This window comes from Python bivittatus, unplaced genomic scaffold (genome assembly GCF_059951505.1).
Source record: "Python bivittatus isolate LINGU-HERP-01145 unplaced genomic scaffold, Pbiv_v1 ctg000850_np1212, whole genome shotgun sequence".
NCBI classification, from domain to species: domain Eukaryota; kingdom Metazoa; phylum Chordata; class Lepidosauria; order Squamata; family Pythonidae; genus Python; species Python bivittatus.
In genome coordinates this window covers 53,295,878-53,316,869 of record NW_028277112.1, presented here as the reverse complement: position 1 = coordinate 53,316,869, position 20,992 = coordinate 53,295,878, and the positions used below count along the sequence as shown (strand labels likewise).

Genomic DNA, 20,992 nt, shown 5'->3' with positions numbered 1-20,992 from the left:
GGACTGTCACAAAGCCATCATACTGTTGTGATTGTTTGTGAACTTAGTGAGCTCACCTGCCATGCTTCTCTGCTGTATGTAAAACAAACCACTATGATTTATATAATGTACCAGCATGATGGGCCAACTCAGCCACTGACTACACAAAATCTTGAATCTGAGAAGCAATCTTGTAAGCAGGATGCTGAGTTTGACAACAGCTTTAAGCAAGTTGATACTTCTGGGTTCTCCTGAAGGATAAGGCCAGGGACGGCAATATGTTGGCTGAACTCCAGTGCCTATCAGTCTTAGAATATGGGCAGTGATGAGTTCACAGAGTTTAGTGTAATCTATGAATCTAACCACTGTTAATTGTAAACCATGGTTTATGGCCTCAGCCTGTTCCTTCAGCCAAGTGTTGGGCCACAGGTAATGTCTAGTTAGGAAAATTTCAAAACAGGCTTGATTCCAAAGCTTGTAACTTGAGTACAGCTCTCAGCCACAAATTAGCAATGACCCTTTACTGAGAATGTGCAACCTGTGAAGCCAGTTTGTTTGTAAACTCTGGTTTATTAACATGTCTTGCTAGTCCAGCCAATTGTGGCTTCCTCAACAATCCATAGTTAAAATCACGGCTCAGTAGGAGGCGCAAAGCCAGATGCAGTGGGGAAACACTGAAAAATATCAGACTATAATGAATGTGCTGCATAAACTCACCCAAACTGACACGGACCGGGGAAACTGGGTGGGAAGTATGTAAAAAACTGCACCTGCTTCTTGCAATACCTTCCAAACTATGTCTACACATGACCATTGAGGAACTCAAGTACTGAAATTTCTGTGCATGGGAGCTGTCCCCAGGTTTGACTAATCAGAAACCTTTTTAGTGTTGCAGCAAATTCAGCATAAAACCTATAGATGTAGTCCAACAGTATACAGCTGCAGAAGAAGAACAAGCAGTTTTAATAAGGCTCCTGCAGAAACTCTACTGACCTGAATGAAAAAAGCAAATAGGATGTTGGCTGGGAGTTACTCCCTCCAGAGGGAGTGGGAAAAATTACACCTGCTGGGTTTCATCACAGAATATTTTAACAATGCGACTTCTGCTCTCTCTTTAAACAAGCAGGAGGGGCTAATAATGGTTTCATACTCATATACAATGAATTATTTTGGGCTTGGAAGTTTCACTGTCCTATGCAATCCTCCCCAGTAGTGTCTTCTTACAATGTTTGGGGGGGGGGGGGACTAAACAGACTTCCTACATCCGTGTAAGCATGAAAGAAACCTTACAAATGAGACTACTGGTAAATTAATGCATCCTAAGGGTGCACATTTTGGCATTACATATGAAGTTGAATATAGGTGCTTACTCAACATAAGGCTATATAAAGGCATGTTTTAACATGAAAACATCAGCCACAATCAACCAAGACTGCTTCTCTTGTGAAGAAGCTGTTGAAAAGGACGTACCCCTGTGGATTATGCCTGACTTCAGAAAGCAACGGTGCTGGCCTCTGGCCATAATAAAGAACGTAATCATTTGTAAGGCAGTGCAGCATTTGCATCAATCCTAGTTTATTTATTTGTCCAATTTGTCCACTTTATTTGTCCAATTCATATAGCTGCCCATCTCACAAGTGACTCTGGGCAGTATACAACAAAGCTAAAACAATGAATAAATACCTAAAACAGTTATCATTACTATTATTAAAAACATTAAAAACTATAAAAAACAAAGACAAATGAACAGTAGGCAAAGGGATGTTAATAATGGAGTCACAATAATGGAGTTCACCAGCCCCATGGGGTCCCCAGGCCTGATGGCACAACCAGGTTTTGAAGGACCTGCGGAAGATCAGAAGTAGTGGAGCCAACCTCACCTCAGGGGGGAGAATATTCCACAACATGGGCAAAAAAGGCCCACCATCTAGGACCCGCAAAATGCAGCTCCCTTGATAGAAGCCGTAACATGCCCTCTCTGCCGGATCTGGTGGGACAGGCAGATGTACTCAGGAAGAGGCGGTCCCTCGAGTAACCCGGTCCCATGTTTAAATATGATATTTAAGTTTTTAAAAAGTACCACTGAGGATTTTTGCATTTCTTCAACGACTACACTGCATTATTCTCTAGTAGCTGAACGGGAACTCAATGGGCTGTTCGGAAGACAGCTGAGTACTGACCAATGCCTTTTAGAACTAACTTTTAAAACTAGGGGACACTGCAACTGACTGGATACCTTAAGTTCAAATATGTCAGTACCTTTAGTACATCAGCTCTTCTAAAAAGAAACAGATGCCGCAAACAAAACATATACATCCACATCTGGACAGTAATCCATTTTGGCCCCCTGCCAATAATATTTTGTTTGCTATATAAGTCAAGAGCTAGGCAGAATACTTCCTAAGCTGTTTGCATCACCCTGTGTTAAAGGGCAAAGTGGTGGCCTCACAGGAGCTCTATACATTTGTCAGTTCTGTACCAAGATGCACCACGGTGTTTGCACAAGGATGCGGCAAAAAGCCATTTTTGTCCAAGTATTAATTTACTTCTACACTTTTGCAGAAACAAGGCCCTCTTTGAGTGTCCATACTCCTTCCTCCTCCATGCCTATTAACAAAGCATTTCTAAAATGTCTATATAAACTTGTTGATGAAATAATCCTGTAGTGCAAAAAACATTTAAAAGTAAGTTCCTGTCTCCAGTATAAAGTGCAGACTTTATCAAGAGGAAGATGTAATCTAATCCAAAGACCGAAATGATGGGGGGGGATCTTTGGGTGATTTCAACTTCATCCTTGAAATGTAGGTATATGAAATAAGCCTTTTCAGACTTTGGGGAACTTTTAAACAATAGTCACATTTAAATCAGAATGCCACAGTCTTGCAGAAATTTCTTTAAGCATGATTTTAATTGTTATCAGTCAAGATTCTCTGGATTCTGGCTTATTGTTAACATGCTAATTTTGCCAATGGACAGTATGAAACAATTAGCAGAGAACCAGGCTGAATGCAAATCTTAATTTTGTCAAGCTACAAAGTTGTGGAGCATCCTGGAATGGACTACAAAATCCAATTTCCTTCTGTTCTGCTGGAATGTTTCGATTCCGTTTCAGGTATTTAACACAAGGCAAGTACAGAACTTGATTAAAGCAGAGTTGTACAAGTCTCTCACCAAAATCCTTTTTAAAAGACACTAGAAAGTTATGCATATACATTGTTCACGGGTGGAAAAATATCAGGAGGACAGAGAGATGCCCAGTAAGCTTATGGAAATCATTTTAGAAAAAAGAAACGCTTGCTATGTTCAAGAATTGTATTGTTCAAGACTCACTAGGTAGAAGTCCCTTTGGCTACAAGGAACAACACTGTTCTCTGGGATCCTAACCTTATTACTAATGCATTACATTGTAATGCCACTTAAATGGATATTCACAGCAACATATTGAGGAAAAAGAGCTAACTTTAATTTGCAGTGAAGAATGATCTTCTAAGCTAATTCGCACATGCTGATAAGCCACTTCATCAGCTGCACACACTGATTCAAGACTGCTTGCATCATAATAAAGTTGTGAAACTTTAAGGGGTCACAAGGTTTTGCTGCTCTTGCTACAAGACAGCAGCACAGCTGCAAATGCTAAGGTATATCTACAAAGTTTTAAGATGCAAGGGCCCTGCAGGTTGCACCTCTAGATTCTGAAGTTTTGGTAGCTGGAAATACATACATAGCTCTTTTTAAGCGGTGATGCTACTGAGGATGGGCAAGGCTGCTACTTCCAATGTAAATATATTTTAGACTACAATTCAGCACTCTACAGGAGAAACTATGCCCCTGGTTATTAAGAGGTATATAGGAAAAATGACCTTGAATACATTGAACAATTTACTTTTTCATATGATGGAAACCAGACCTTTGGCTTTCTCCTCTAAAGTATTTGCCTTATATGTAACAATTATTTATTAAATCCTATAATAGTACCTAAGAAAGGCACCTAAGCCTATCATTATACACCTGGATATGGATGGCAAAGAGATTATAAAGCAGCTATAGCCAACTATCATTTACAGAAGGCTACTTGATTAGGCCTCCAGAACATTACAAAAGTATCTTGAGGATGTTTTTTAAAAAACAGAAAAAATATTTTGCATTGCCTAACGGTCAGCTGAAAAAGCGATCAGCATTTAAACCAGCATTCCTCAACCTGGATCATAAGCTTGATATGTTTGACTGGACTCCCATCTGCCCCAAACAGTATGTCATTACATCCAAGAGAATGCTGAACGAAATATAAGCTATAATTCAGTAAGATTTCCATTTCTTCATTCCCTCTAAAAACCTTCAGCTTGCCTCATATATTTCGTTTCTGGTGAGTACAGAAATGCGTTGGAAAATGTAAGTTGACAGTGAAAAACCTCCCCCACCCCATATGCAGGGTAGAAATGCAATAAATTGGTGTCGGCTGGAAAATGTTTGCCCCCACACCATATGGCAACAATCCACAGGCATATAATGTTCAAATGCAACCCTATCAATAATATGCTGGTATTAACATAGAAGTGATAGTAAAATGGGATTCCTGAATGCTATACTGAGCCAATTCCATGGGTCAGTCTAGCTCCCTAATGCTATTAAATTTTGGTTGTCCAGAGTATTATAAAACCACACCAGTACTTGGCATCTGGTACATGTTAAAAATAACTTGTAAGGAAGATTCAAATTATCAAGCACTAATTTCCAAACTCTGTTTTTACCTTTACTACTGCATGACAGAGATTTTTAAGTGCAAATACTCATATAACTAGCAATCACTGGATTATCTGAGGATTCTTGCTTGGATACTTGTTATTGGAAAGCATTTCTGTATATCCAGAGGTGCTGGATGAAGATATGAGGTTGAAGTAATCCAGAAAAACAGACAGGTGCTGGTCACTGAGAAGCCCCACCAGATGTTCACCCAATGCAGCAGCCAGGCTGGATTTCAAATCCGAAGGCTGAAATTCCTTGCAGATCAACCCCTCAAGTAACACAAGACACACTTCATCATCAACCTCTAATTCCAGTTCTAACAGTTGTTGCTTCTGGTTATGCTGGGGCTCAGACAGCCAGAAGTGTGCAAAGTGTATAAAGTGTTCTCTGCCTGCCTAGCTTACTAATGAAGTCATAAGCTCTCTCTAACCAACCAGTTACTGCAGTACTATTGAAGGGACTAAAGACCTTCTCCAGGAGACCTTTATTCAGTAAAATACGCAGACCAAGTGATTCCTTGGATGATACGTCTCTACTTGACACTTTGCTCAGATGTGGCAAGACTTCTTCACCAACATGAGGCAGTGGGACAGCTTGAAGCAGAGGGCAGCACCTGATCTTGAGAGAGAAAGATTCCTTTAGCCAGTGATGATTAGCTGAGTGAGAACTCTTCACTAAAGAAAGGTTCCTTAGAAAGTGAAGGATCTCCTTTTGCTGATGTAGGATATTCTTCCGCTGCTGGTGATGATGTCCCAAACCTTCTTCCTGGGCCATACTGATAAAAGAGAAAGGCATCACTTCCCTGTCCTCGAAGCTCTGCATTGTAGTAATCCAGAATATATGGTGGAATGTTTTTTGGTTGCAACATAAGGCATGATTTAGTGAATCTCAATGTGAACCTGCAAGAAAACAAAAATGCAGGCAAAGAAGCATTTGTTATAATTACAATTATAAAATTAATCCATTTTTGATAGCTTTCTATATATTAAACTGAAGTGGCCAGTTAAACATTTTAAGGGAGTATTCAGATTACAGAAACCTTGATGTGGGATATGACCTTAAAGCACAGTTTACCACCACAAAAAAAGCAGGAATCACCTCTGGGATCTCATGCTGCCTACCTGAAGAAACAAACAGCTTTTGCTATTAGTTTGAACTGTGGTTAGATTAAACTAACATTTGGTGAAAGAATCCAAGGCCATAAAGAATGATTTCATCTACATACATTTCAACAAACCAAATCATGTTTTTTATAATCCTAGCCCGTTTCAGCTAAGTATGGTTTAAATCAATTTTTTTATATTTGACTGCTTTTTTATGCTTGTTGGTGTTTTCCGACCTGTGCATTATTTTGATACTATTATTTATTATTAAAGACATTCCCATTTTAGAGGAGAAAATAAAGTATACATTTTGGTCATAATCGATTTGTTAATGCATAGACTATGCAGATTTAAAATAAATCCAAACCATCATCTCATAGAACTGCTTTAAGCAAATAAAAACCCATCAACTACACTAGAACACCATCATAGCCCATTTTAACCTTTACAGCTCAGTAAAACAAGACATTTAAATTGATTGAAGTGATTCTGAAATCTGTATAATTTTAGCTTACTCTGGTATGTAAATCCAGCAGTGGTTAATGTGGTTAAAACAAATCAGAATCTACAGAAATGGAGCAACATATACAAGTAGTCCTCACTTACCAATGGTAATTGGTAACCACTAGGAACACCATTGCCAAGCAACACTGTTGTAAGATGTGACATCACATGACCACACCAACTTACAATGGCAATTCCAGCAGTTGCTGTTGCTAGGCAAACCTTGCATGGTCACAGTGTCCCACGATCATGTGATCACCACTTGCAACCTCCTGCCAGCTTCCCATTGACTTTGCTTGTCCGAAGCTGGCAGTGAAGGTCATAAATGGCAACTGTGACTGCAAGATGCTGCGACATCCTAATTGTGAGCCGGTTGCCAAGCATCCAAATCTTGATCACGTGACTGCAAGGATACTGTGACAGCTGCAAGGACCCACCATAAATACTCCTTGTTCAGTGTCATTGTAACTCTGAATGGTCACTGAACGAGTGTACTTTAACCAAGGATGACCTGTAAGTAGTAGCAGTAGCCAATAAATAAATAAATAAATATTTAATGTGAACCCACTTTATTTTACAGAGCAGAGTATTATATACCATTAATAACAAGCGTGCACTCTCCAACTTCTCATAAAACAAGATAATTGCACTTCAAAAACTGAATTTGCTCTTTTAGTATACTTTATCTTATCTTTCATGCTACTATTAGACTGCTGCAATTTAGAACTTTTGCACTTTAGTTGCATGCTGCAAATTGTTTGTCGCTATCCAACAAACTGAATACCAGATTATCCAACAATTATTTGTTTAGACCAATAAGACTCCAGAATGATCTATGGTGTCATACTTCAGAGTTATTCTGAAACAACTTTCCTTAAAAAGATTAAATGGAACATTATTAAAGCATATCCAGATTTTAAGGGACTTTCTTCTTTCTTCTGGATTATTACAATTTTCTTCACAGGACAAACAGTTTAAAGAAAAATGTATTGTACTCTGAACAGGAGAGAAATCAATTTTAAGAAACTGGATGAATTCTATCTGCACACTGTAACAAGTTTCATATCCCCAAAGAGAAAATGATCTGCTGCCTTCAATTGTTAATGAACATGGAGAGAATAGTTAAGAAAACAGTGCGGCAATGATGGGAAGATCTATAAGACAGAGAGAACTGCCTTTTACCAGCTGATATTATTTGTCCATCTACTATAAGATAACCTACAGGAATCCAGATATTGATGAATTACAACTCCCAATATTTCTAGAAGCATGGTCAAAGCATGTGTGTAGTTGTATAACATCTGAAGGCCACAGATTGCCTATCCAGACTAGTGTAACATTGTCTGCTGACTTGCTGGTTAACCAGTCCTTTCATAGGATTAAATCTGAGGCATTCAGCATTCACAGCATTTAAACCCTGTTCTAAGAGATCATACAAGGATCACCTAACTGGGAACAGATCAGCATAACATGGAAAATTCAACCAAAATATGTTCTGCACAAACAATAGTTAAGAGTTCAGGAAAAAAAAATTAAGAAAATTAAAAAATTGGAAAGGAGACAGGAGAGTTCACTATTATCTCATCTATATTTTATTAATTTTGGGCAAGCTACAGCTCGAATCAGAGAAGAGAGTCTGAGTCACATTTGATTTTCTCACTTCAATATTGAGAATAGGAAACAAACTGCACTATTCTTACCCACTTGCTCAATCCAATTTTCTAGAACCACACAACACAGTGACCTATAAACTAATTGGCCAAACCAGGATTAGCTAGTTTGTGGTTTAATGATACTGGGTGAACACAACCTGAAGACATAAGAAAGGAAGCATAGCGTGAACTCTGACCCAATGTTTGTCAAATGAAGTCAGAGACATTGTTTATGTACACAGCTCAGCAAACTGTGATACATTCTGACTCATGAAGAATTTTAAGCTTAATACAATGCTTTAAATAAAGTTAGAGATTCTAGCACATGACACCAAAAGCTATAAAATATACACAATACAACATACAGTTTCACAAATTAAATTAACCCAGAATATGGGTTGGATTGGGTTTAGCATGTTGTGTGAACCAAATGTTGTATAGACTGTAAACCACGATGCCAGCACGCTCTGGTTTATTCAATAAACCACAGTGGTTTATTGATTTAGTTAATAAACTATATTATGTTAATAAACTCTGGTTTATTCAATAAACCACAGAGAACCATGGCTTAACTCATGAGAGAATCATCACAGAAATCCCAGAGTATAAATAAGACAATGTCCAGGGCATGCAACTCAGGATACAAAAATGCCACTGTGCTGTTTAAAAACAGCACAAATGTTTACAGTACCTGTTGAACTCCCTTCTTGAAATGTACACCTTTATTAAGGAAGGTCTATGCTCTACAACTGCATTTCCCAAAATACTTTTCTAAGGAAAGAGCACTGATCCTGGCAACATTCTCTGGGCAACTATTAAAGAGGGAGGGGCTCTCATCATTTTCTGATAAAGCTTAATCTGAACCCCAATTTTGTCTTAAGATCTCATATTGTTTTCCCCTCACAACCACCACCTTATAAGGTAGGTTGGACTGAGAGAGAATATCTGCCCACATCTATTCAACGAAATTTGTGGCTGAGAATGGATTTGAATCCCAGTCCCCCACCTTTGGAAATTAAGAGAGGGTTATAGTATATGCTTTTGTCATCTCTTTTATATTACTAGTGTTATTTCTCTGTATGATTATTATGGTTTTAAGTGTTTTTATTTGGTTGTTAGCCACTCTGAGTCTCTAGGTCTGGCCAGAATATACATGTTAGTAAGTAAAAAATAAATAATCCAATTCTAGCTAAGGATGTTGTAGGAATTCACTCCCAGGGACTACCTGATGATTTGGTGTACATTATGCAAATCTGCAATATAGGGTTAACTTAGAAAACCGTTGAGGTAGGCATAGATAAGCACTACAGTCAACATGATTTAATACATTCTCATTTAGCCCAGGCCAGTTAAATCCCCAGCAGCTACATTCACATCACACATATATTCGATTAGATTTAACCTCGGTTTGTTTTTGGGTGGCTTTGCATGGTGTGCAAACTCACTTTCAGTTAATGAATCAGTACACTGGATGAACCTAGAAAGTAGGGTAACTAAGTAACCAAGCTAAGCGTGTGTTAACATGGTCTGTGGGAAGCACCAACCCAGAAAGCAGGGTTACTTCAGTAAGCCATTATTTATCATCGCAGGATGACACTGCCAGACAGCCCTAAGGTTAGCTTTGCTCGGGATATGAGCCCAGGAATTTCATTTTGCTCATAAGCCATGTTTGTGCAGGGAGTAGAATTTAACATTAAAATGAATAAAACTGGCAGAGGCTGACCCGTGTGGGGAGCTCCTCCCATCCCCATGTTGATTCCCCCTGCCCCAAAATCTCACCTGTAGCCTGACGTTGAACATCATCGAAGCCACGAGGTACAGGTAAGGGAAATTGATCCGGAGCTTCCAAGCCAAGTCGAAGAAGATGAGGAGGGTCCGCGTCAGCCCTTTGCAGAAAATCCCGTATGAGCGGGCGGTGGCCGACTGGGAGAGCCGGGAAGCCAAGGCGGACAGCAGCACCGTCGCCGCCGCCGCCGCCATCGACGCCCGCACACACCTGCCGAGCCAGGCCTCATAGGCTCCGCCTCCCGCCTGCACCGGCAGAGACCCGGATGTCCATGGAGCAAAGGAGCTCAGCTGAAGGGCTGATCCAGCCCGTAGCCAGACGTTGTAAACAATGACGCAGCGTCCCCGCGTCAGGACGCATAGCTTCGCCTTAACCAATCCAGTCTTTGTATAAGGATAGCTCCCTCCCCCTCCACTCTTTGGAGCGTTTTCCACTCTGCTTCTTCCAGCTTTACAATAGGCGACTTTCTGCTTTGGTGAAATTGGCCGTCTTGCCTTTAAATCTTGGGGCGGGCTTAAAATAACATTGACAGTTGTGACAGACACCACAAATTGCAAAACTTTACGCTGCTTTTGGGAATCAGGCCAGGGCTTATTCCTCTTTTAACTTTCAGTGCAAACCATTGTGGCTGCAACCAAGGACAAGGGGGTTTGCTACTCTCTGGTCTTGGCTGTAGGGGAGATCAATGACCCTTTTTCTGTCAGGTTGGGAAGGAGCTGAGTGGCCATTTTTCAGCAGGGCATTGGTGCTGTGATGGGACGTCTCTTGCTATAGACCAGCGTTGCAAAGCAGAATCGTTCGTCAAAAGCTGGTTCTTCATGAGGATCTTATGCATCTCACCATGTGAAAATAGAGTTATGTTTATATCTACCTATCAACAGAAGATCTTCCCTCATTGCATTAATGAGAGACTGCGTTAACAGACACAGAATGCTTCATAAATCTTTAAAGTGACACTAACAGACAATCCATGTATTTAACAAAGCATATATGACTGCAGCTGTAAGGAAATGACTTTGAATAATCTGTAATCAACCAATACACTACGGGAGAAATGCCATTAGTAATTCTGCATGGACTAGTCAAATTTGCTTCAAAAGTATCGGACCTTGCTGTTTTGCAACTCATAAATCTTCGATAGCATAATTCTTTGCTTTTGCTACCTAAAAAGATTTTCCAAAATCTCTTTTCACATACTCAGAATATACCTAAATTACATCTGGATTGTAAGAAAATGCTTACATATTTAAGTGTTTAGCATTTAGTCAGTTATACCATTTTGTTTTATGCTGATCACACAACAGTGTGTATCATTCAAACTGACTTACATTGAAGATGAGCCAGTTTGGTGCAGTGGTTAAGATGCTGGATATGAAACTGGGAGACCATGAGCTCTAGTCCTCCCTTAGGCATGAAAACTGTCTAAGTGACTCTGGGCTAGTCACACTCTCTCAGCTCGCCCCACCTCACAGGATTGTTGTGAGGAAAGTAGGACATGGGACCATTATGTACATCTACTTGAGTTGTACAAAATAAGGGTGGAATACAAATCTAACAATCATAATAAATTTATTACCAAGATATGTTTGCTAGATTATGTAAAGATAAAACTTTGTTATTTCAATTTTCACTTTCATTCATATTAATAGGGCAATACGTTTCATGTAGCGCAATGCTTTAACATGCCAACCCTATTCCCACCTTCTGTAATTCTTCCACTAATTAGAAAATCCAGATTGTAGCTGTTTCCTCTTTATTTTTCTGTAAACATTAATTTTATTGTTTTCATTTCACATAGTCTTCATAACTTCATACCCAAACATCAAACATGATTGAATGGAGTTCATCATTTTATTTACTAACAATATTAAATAAACATATTGTAGAAGTCCTTTTAGGTGGCCCTTCTTGCATGTTAGGAAATACCCTCACTTCCCTCACTGCTCCTCTACTGCATTTCATTTGAGGGTTTTTTTAATTTCCGAAAGTAGTTATCCTCTTGGAGTTAAGTTTCCACACATCTCTTTAATGTTCACCCCCTTGCTAACTTGTAGAACTCTGGGAATGAGATAACAATGCCACTTAAAGAATGAGGCCGCTCTACATCAAAGGTGGCTACTTTCAGTCAGAGCTGCACTGAAGTGGGTATCATGAAACAGCAGCAAAGTTCTGGTCACACTGTGAGCCAAAAATCTTATTATCTGTCCTATATGAAGGTGCCCTAATACCATTAAACTGGTTAGGCTTCCTGCCAAAATCACTTGGTGATCCCATTAGTGATAGGAGCTTGGGACAAATAAATATTTCTTATTGATGTGTTGGATGTGTATCTTCCTTTTTACATAGGACCTCAAAGTGGCATTCATAGCACTCCCCCCTCCTATTTTTCTGAACTCTGTAAGGTAGATTAGATTCCAGGAGGGAAACAAGCCTGAACTCACCCAGTCAGCTTTTATATCTGAGAGTGGACCTGAATCTGGGATTCATAGAATCATAGAGCTAGAAGGGACTTAAGAGGTCGTCAGGTCCAACCCCCTGCACACTAAGCCATTCATTATGCCATCCTGGAGGCAGTGAAGGTTTGGATGGGGAGGGACCGTCTCCAACTCAATCCTACCAAGACTGAGTGGCTGGGTGTTTGGACCACCCAGATCTGGGGATATTCCAACTTCAACGTTGCATGGGGTTCCACTTTCCCATTCAAGGATGGCCTGCAATTTGGAGGTCTTCTTGGACTCACAGCTCCTGCTCAGACCATATTTACCAAGCAGCATAGGTGGGCATGGAAAGCTGCAAGTACACCAGACAGCTGAAGAAGACAAAAGGGCATCGGAAGAACATCTGAAGAACAGTGAAGAAGATGCACTGAAGCTAGTACAACATGAAGACTTACTGAATACCAAACTGGCCTGTAAGAAAGACCAAAGGAAGAAAAGAAAAGAGACATGGCAAGGAAACATTATATGGCCAGGACATAAAAAAACTAGCAGGCAAAGCAGATAACAAGAAGACCTGGCAATGGCTAAGAGCGGGAAAGTGGAAGAAAGAGACAGAGGGGCTAATTCAGGCTGCACAGGACCAAGCCTTAAGAGCAAATGCCTACAAAGCCAGAATTGAGAAGACAGCAACAGACAGCAAATGCCGCCTCTGCAAAGGAGCTGAAGAAACAGTGGACCACCTAGTTAGCTGTTGCACGAAGATTGTACAGACTGATTACAAAGAACGGCATGACAAGGTAGCAACAATGGTGCATTGGAATATCTGCAAGAAATACCACTTGCTTGCAAGCAAGAACTGGTGGGACCAATGCAGGATTACGTTTGCTGGGCAGATGTTATGGGAGACAGGCGGTCCCTCCAGTAACCGGGTCCAATGGCATAGTATTAATTGCTCTATTCCCCTCCTGATGTCTTAAACAGAATTAATATTCCTGTCCAAATATTTGCTTATTGCCTGAGAAAAAGCCCCAGGCACAAATAGAATACATTTCAATATGCTACATGACTAAAAGAACAGCAGATCTCTTGCTCTAGAATTAAGCAGATACTCAGATCAACTTGCAGTACGCACAAGAACCACATTCGTGTTACTCCAGGACTCCTAAGACCATAAACATTTCACATGGGCAACACTCCAGCTAAATCAGACATCTGTCAGTTAAAGGAACCAAAATGTCAAAGGACTGGATCTCCAGAAAGTAGGCATCACAGCTGGTCTGAAAGAAAGGCATATACATTTTCTATGACTCATCTATCTGAGGGAAGGGCACTGCTAGTTCCTGGTGGTTTCAGGTAGATCCCATGGAATCCACACTGGCTGAGTGCCACTAAAGGGTCACCATTCCCTTCTGAGCTGAAAAGGCGGGGGGGGGGGATTTCCAAGGCATTTGGCACGCTGGGAGAGTTGGTCTTGGGGGTAAGAAATGTGAGTGGGTGAAGGACTGGTTCAAAGGAAAACACAAGCTATGTGTAGAGAGAGAGAGGTATTGTGGTTTCTTCTGGTTTTTGTTTTTTCCCTTTTTTGGGTTTCTGGGTTGGGAGAATTGGCCTTGGAGGCTATAAAAGCTAAGTGGAGCAAGTATTTGTCAAAAGGGAGATAGGAGCTGTGTGGGGAGAGAGGTAGTGACCTCTCTTTAGGTGGCCCAGACGTGGTTTCTCCTGTTGCTTTTCTTGTCCTGCTTTGGGTTTTTTGGTTGGAATGGGCTGGCCTTGGAAGATACAAAAGTTGAGTGGATCAAGAGTTGTCCAAAAGAAAACTGGAAGCTGGGTGGAGGGAGAGGTATTGCAATCTATCTAGGTTACAGGGATATCAACATATTGTATGATTAAATTAGGTTTTTGTTCTATTTTAGGACACGGGGCTTTCCCTAGCTTTGACACAACAATCTTTCTTTCTTCACACTGGTTGGATATAAAGGAAATGGGATATAAAGGAAAGGTGGGATAGAAATGGGGGAAAAGCAAAATTAAACCACTTCTTTCTATTCTGCTCCAATGGAAAAATATTCTAAATATCAGGGCAAATAACTAACAGCCGCAAGTATTATTGAATCATTTCCATTGGACTAATGTAACATTTTCACTTCTTCCCCCCACCCTTTTCTGTTTCAGAAATGGATGAAAGTGTGCTTATATTACCCACAACTCCCAGTGAGGTGTCACAAGGAAAGGACATTAATATCAACAACTCCCAGTGAGGTGTCAGAACGCACCTCACTGGTGTCCAGCCAAGCAATTACACTCTTCATCGTGTTTGGCTTGTCCATCTTCATTGGCACTTGGATTTGTCTGCGACAATGCAAGTAAGCCCCCCGTTGTGGAAAAGAGTCATTCTGTGGACAAGCACGTTCTTCAAGTGCGCTTCCCTCTCAAAAGGGCTGCTTTCGGACCCAAAATCGTCCTGTTCATTCTCAAGAGAGTGGCATCTCCAAGCGTTGGGGAGCCCTAGGGCAGTGAAAACCCTCAGAAATTTTGGTTGAACTGGTTTCACATGCACTACTTTATGAGATTTAATAATAATAACCTGCTTATTAGTGTTAAGAAAATAATGTATAAGTTATTTCATTCTCCTTTTGTTCTTCAATACCTAGGCAAAGGTTTTTCAATGGAAGAGTATCGCTGCTAGAACCCACCTCCGACAACAGCACCACGATAGAAAGCTGGGTATCTGCATCGTTTCCCGCCGAAATAAAAATAATATATGAAAAAAGACCTGATTTGACCCCAACATCCCTTGCACTTCCCTCAGTATTGATTTAGGAGTCATGATTAGTCTGAATTAATTCTGTTGTTAGTTTTTCAATTTTTCTTACTTGTTTATCTTATTTAAATATTAAATGTTTTCCTTGTTTTTTTGTTCAAGATTGTCAATATGTCTGTGCGAATTTTTTCTGCTGGTAAATTATGATCCAGTCCCCATTAGTGAAATTAATATTTTCATTAATACTGCATGCAACACAAATGCTCTTCTCTTCCTGCTGTCCTTACCAGCCACAGGTTTTCCCCCATCCAGCTTCGAAGCTCTGCAGCACGCGCACACACTTTTGACAAATTAGTGGGCTACTTGACAAACATCATGAATTAATTATGGAAGACTGTGAGAGCTTCTGCTTGGTAGTTTAGCTTGCAAACTGTATGAACTTTTACCTACTTTAACCTCACCTCTCTTTTTTCCCTGATTCTTCACTGATCCAGAATCTCCTACCCCTTCTTTGCACACTTCTACTCTTTACCATCTGCGCTGTATTACGGCCTCAACTTCATTATCTTTGTTCAAAACTGCACCACAACTATTTCTATTGAAATAGCTGGATAAGCTCATGGCTCTTGTACATTTGCAGCTTTGGATGCTGAGCCCCCGAAAGGAGGGTCTCTATACTAGTAGTCCCTGCTCATCACACTGGAGAAAGAGATTGCCATAGGAAACAGGCCCAGCAGAATCCATGATGAAGGGTGCTGTTCCTTGGGCTCTGCAACAGCAACTGGGCAGCAGGAGCAGGTGAGGGCCCAGTCGGACAACCAGGGCCCAGTTCCTCATGGGGTGGTCACTCCCAAGACATGTCAGTAGCTTCAGTGATAAGGGAAAAGCTAGGCTTGAGAAGCAAAGATGCCAATCTCTTTAAGGGAGCTGTGCCTGAACCTGGCCTATTTAAGGACAGCTGCAACAGACATTCATTGGAAGCAGTTCCCCAACTGACTGTATTTGTGTCCTGTAGGACTCAGTCGGTCACGCATGCACCACACCTGGGACAAGACCTCACTAACCTGTAGACCAGGTTAGGGACAGATTGTTATGGAGAAAATCTATCTATGTGGTTGCTCGGAATTGAAAACGACTTGATGGCACGTAATCTCTCTCTCTCCCTCTCTCTCTGCAAAGTCATGCCAAAACTTTTTAAGACCCTTGTTCTTCTCTGTTTTACAATGCTCCTCTGATAGTCTATAAGGTTGGCTTAAGAAACATTAATTATTTTATACTATTCATGTTTCACAACTTTTCATTGCAGCAAAAATGTATCATACTGTATTTACTCAATTGGGCCCTTGGAGATTCCCCATCTGGACTTGCCGATATGAATCCCACTTTTTAAAAAGAAACATACATGAAGCATAAAGAACTGTAAAATACATTTATTTGTGCTATTTTCTTAACCAGATAGTGCTTGTCTGTGCATGCAGTGCATAGAGAATGAGAAATTGAATGTTTAGATATAAGTATTGTGTACTGGCATACATACACATATACATATATACGTACACACACATTCTAAGCACGCAGCCAAGACAACACAGGAATGGCTTAGGGACAACTTTGTGAATGTCCTAGAGTGGCCCAGCCAGAGCCCTGACTTGAACTCTATTGAACATCTCTGGAGAGACCTGAAAATGACTGTCTGCCGACAGTCCCCATCCAACTTGATTGAGCTTGAGAGGATTGGCAAAGAAGAATGGCAGAAATTCCCCCAATCTAGGTGTACAAAGCTTGTCACGTCATACTGTGAAAGACTCGAGGCTGTAATTGCTGCCAAAAGTGCTTCAACAAAGTACTGAGTGCCAATGGGATATTTCAGTTTTTCCTTTTTAATAAATTTACAGACATTTCTAAAAAGTGTTTATTATACTTGCAGAAATGCATATCCAGGTAGCAGGCCATCCTGGATAAAAGATATCCAGGTAGCCGACCCTCATACTGTGAAAGGGTATGGGTGAATCCAAAGCAGCCCTGAGATAAAATTTGGACTGCTCATCACATTTCTACTGAGATGAAAACATGATTATATACTTCAACTGCTAAGGACTTTAATACCTTCTCATTCCTAATAACCTGCTAGAATGAGAACTTGAAAAGCTGGAGAGGAGGAATCTAAATTGACATACGAATTTATAGAGTGCTTGGACTGCTTCCAGAGCCAAAAGTGGTTTAAAAATTATTTTTTCTTGTTTTCAGATAGACCATACCAGTCCATGGAGGCTCTATCAAATATGGTCCTAAACATTGTTTCCTTTTTGTTCTTAATATCCATATTGAGGGACAAAGATGAAACCTAATAAACTTTCCTCATAACCCAGTTAGTTTAACAGCAAAACACATGAAGACCCCCTTTAGGGCCAATGCTGGATTCTTGTTGCAAAGCAGAGAATCAGGTTACTGTTCAAATTTGAAATGCAAAGCACTCTTGGGGGCAGTACAGCAATTAAGATATAGGCCAAAAAAAATGTACCTCCCTGCCCCCTTCTCTGAAGTTGTACAGGTCTTCTTGAGAGAAGTTACCATTTTTTTTAACGTTGGCAGCTGGAAGGGAATAAATCTGCAAAAGAAAACATTTGAAAGGGAGATCTTTATTCTAAAAAAAAAACACTTAAAGTCCAGCCCATTTACTGCAATCACCTTTTTTAACATTAGAGGGAGAAGCAAGCCCCCCCCACTGCTTCAAGTCTGATAGACTGGAAAGAAAAGATTGCTTCAGGGCTTTTGTTTTCAGCGAACTCATGCTCCAAAGCCAAAAGAAGGGTAGGAAAGTTTTCATAACATTTTCCTGAAAAAATCAGGTTTTTCCTGAAAAACATCAGGTTTCTCCCCTGATGTTTCTCAAATAAAACATGTGCCATGGAGCTGGATTTATTTTGTAACAGCAGGTATAAACTACAAAATACTGGAGGGTGTTTGCAAAGATGTTTTTACAATAGTATTTGAGCCTTCAGACTGTTACTCCTACCCTCACTTCTGGCCAGATGCTTTCCTGCCCCAGAACGGGGGAAAAAAGACTCTGGACTCAGTCTGTCACGCATGCACCACGCCTGGGACAAGACCTCACTCTCCTGTAGATTTCCCAGAGTGCTCAGCTGCTCTCCACTGGCCTTCCTAATTGCTTGAAGGACTACTCACTTAGAAAGCACTTGTGAGGGGCTCTCTCACTTACACTGGTGATGGGTATTGTTAGACAAGGTGGGAGCTGCCATAACTACAGGTGAAGCAGGCACATCAGGAGAGAGGAGAAAAAGTCAGGAATCTGATCTAAAAGATCCTTTCAGGGATGATAGATAAGAAGGAAACAGGTCATTAAGGAAACCAAGGAATAAATGTCACCTGAACCAGGGAAAGGAAGTTCGGTGTGAGGACATGGAACTCCCCCCCATCCCATCAACATCTACCAAACTTGCAAATTAAGAAAGCAAGAGTAGCTTCCACTGTTGTGAATCAACAAAACAAGGAGTCTGGGAGAGAAAAGGGGTCCTGAAGCCCGGCAACTGCTAGAGTCTCTTTGGATCCAGACTTGGCGGCTTCTGTCCCCAACACTGGCAGAGGAGCTTCCATTTTGTGTCTGAGAAATGGCCTCACTGGCTAGAAGCGCAGGAACATGCGTGATCCTTAGCCTCGTGGTCAATATCACCCTTTAAGCTGAAGGATACCGTCCACAGGGATATCTATGGGAGCTTATTGTACGTTCATGCTGGGATAGTGAGGGCCAAATACCGGTTCAGATAAAATCTGAACACAAAGAGGCACTCAGAAGAGTCTTCTACGTAAGAGTCACAAGAGGGCCTCTCTCTGATTATCACTTCTAAAGGAAGGCTGGCACGTGACTTGATATCAATGATCACAAGCCTCACTTACATTTGTTTAAAGGCCGCCGTTCACAAAAGCCTTAGTGAATTATTATTCTGCTTATGTTACTAAAAGGGACGCAGATCATTTTAGGCTAACCATCGCCATTTTGCTTTTGTGAACCATGCTTCTGCTGGAAACGCCATTAGCTTAAGGCATGACAGACACATATGCTAGAATAGGATTCGCGGGCAAAAATGATTGACATCCAATTTGCATAACAGTTGTTGCTATGGTTTGCCACTAGTATAAATACTGCTGTTACCGCCTTTTGGGTGGGGCATTCTCAAGACCTGTCGTCTCCGAGGAGTGGTCCACCGGGTTGCTTTGTTTGGCCAAATAAAGAGCTGTTTTTCCTTTTTACTTCAAACCTTCTGAGTTTTCCTGAATCAGAGGCAGGGAAGACTCAGTAACCTACTGGGGAGACCTAACATGCCTTTTTAATGTTCAGATAATCAATATTAAGAAGTTTGCTTTAATGGACAAGGATACGTGCTATTTTAATTTTTTTATACAGAATTTCATTTTTGAAAATAGTTTTTGAAGAAAACTATTTGATAGGTCTACTAGTATAATAAAAGCCTTTTTCAGAGATACTGTGTTGTAGCACCCCTGCTTCAAGCAAGTCTCTCGGTTCCAGTTGTCTAACAGTGGTTGCATTGTAGTTCTCTTTGTCACATTTTGATCATTCTTGCAATATTTTAAACTTTTTCATTATCGTTATATTGAAATTAGGCCAATTAATAACCCTACAGTGGCCTTTAGGTGTTCCAGTGAAAGAAGGGCTGCGCGTCTCTCACTTGAAATCAAAAGCTAGGAATGGTTAAGCTTAGTGAGAAAGACATTTCGAAAGCTGAGAGGGGCCGAAAGCTAGGCCTCTTGCGCCAAACAGCCAAGTTGTGAATGCAAAGGAAAAGTTCTTGAAGGAAATTAAAAGTGCTACTCCAGTGAACACGTGAATGATAAGAAAGCGAAACAGCTTTTTTGCTGATACGGAGAAAGTTTTACTGGTCTGGATAGAAGATCAAACCAGCCACAACATTCCCTTACGCCAAAGCCTAATACAGAGCAAGGCCCTCTCTCTCTTCAGTCCTATGAAGGCTGAGAGAAGTGAGGAAGAGATTGTCACGGGAAACAGGCCCAGCAGAATCCATGACAAATGGTGCTGTTCCTTGGGCTCTGTAAAAGTACATTTAGAGTTTTAGTGGATTATTAGAGAGTGCTGAGTTCACACCCACTCTCTCAAACCACCGACCCCGGAAAAGCACAAGGGGACTCCGTTCCCTCCTCAGCTGTGGGCTTCCGGATTTGGGTTCACTTTGGGGTCAGTTAGAATTCCTAAAAACTTCACGTTAGGAAATACCCTTGAAGAGCAGGTGGTAGCTGTGACCAGGAAGCTTTTTGCCCAACTCTGGTGTGCCAGTTGGACCCTTTCCTAGACTGGGGGGCCCTTTAGACAGTCACTCATGCCCTGGTCACCTCGTGGCTTGACTACTGCAATACGCTGCCCTTAAAGACCACCCAGAAGCTTCAGCTGTTCAAGAATGCAGCGGCATGGGCAGTGATGGGCATGCCTAAGTATTCCCATGGAACACCTCTGCTTTGTGAGCTGCACTGGTGGTCAGCTTGCTTCCGGGTGCAATTCAAGCTGCTGGTTGCTACCTATAAAGCCCTACATGGCATAGGACCTGGTTACTTTATGGGTTGCCTCCCCATAGTCTGTGCCCAGCCCATTCCATCTGGCAGGGTTGGGACGCTCCAGATTCCATCGATTAAACAGTGTCATATCTGGATCCCTGATAGAACAGATTCAAGGAAATAAATTCTTCTGAGAAGCCCTCACACTGCCTGCTCAATGTGATTACTGCACGTTTTTAAAAGCTCACACATTGCTTTTCTGTTCGTCTGCAAACATAAAGAAACATTTCTATCGGAAATTAAGCAAAACTTGAAAAATACCCCATCGAACTACTGCTGCGACCAATTCTTTGCAATCTAGCTGTAACCTGGATGAACCGAACGTTGTGTCTCCCTGAAAAAAAGCACAGCCAGACGGTAGTGCCACCACACCGCCATTCCTGTCAGGAAACGCTTCTACGCTCACCGCCCGCCATTTTTCT

At 41.1% G+C, this 20,992-nt stretch overlaps 1 protein-coding gene and 1 pseudogene across 1 annotated transcript; both read right to left on the bottom strand.

Moving 5' to 3' along the window:
• Nucleotides 1-4,766: 4,766 nt before the first annotated feature.
• On the bottom strand, nucleotides 4,767-5,544 carry LOC112541905 (uncharacterized; annotated as a pseudogene).
• On the bottom strand, nucleotides 5,485-10,069 carry LOC103049267 (small integral membrane protein 10-like protein 3). Its single transcript, XM_007438403.3, has 2 exons — nucleotides 9,761-10,069; nucleotides 5,485-5,621 (listed from the first exon to the last, which is right to left on the bottom strand). Exons 1-2 carry the CDS (start codon nucleotides 9,959-9,961, stop codon nucleotides 5,601-5,603), a joined length of 222 nt encoding a protein of 73 aa, XP_007438465.1. The 5' UTR covers nucleotides 9,962-10,069; the 3' UTR covers nucleotides 5,485-5,600.
• Between the last annotated feature and the right edge of the window lie 10,923 nt (nucleotides 10,070-20,992).

What these genes read in the sequence shown, in the direction of transcription:
- LOC103049267 (XM_007438403.3), bottom strand. Translation starts at nt 9,961, where the DNA reads ATGGCGGCGGCGGCGGCGACGGTGCTGCTGTCCGCCTTGGCTTCCCGG. An exon ending in TGTTCAACGTCAGGCTACAG is followed by an intron (nt 5,622 to 9,760) that starts GTGAGATTTTGG and finishes GTTTTCTTGCAG; the next exon opens with GTTCACATTGAGATTCACTA.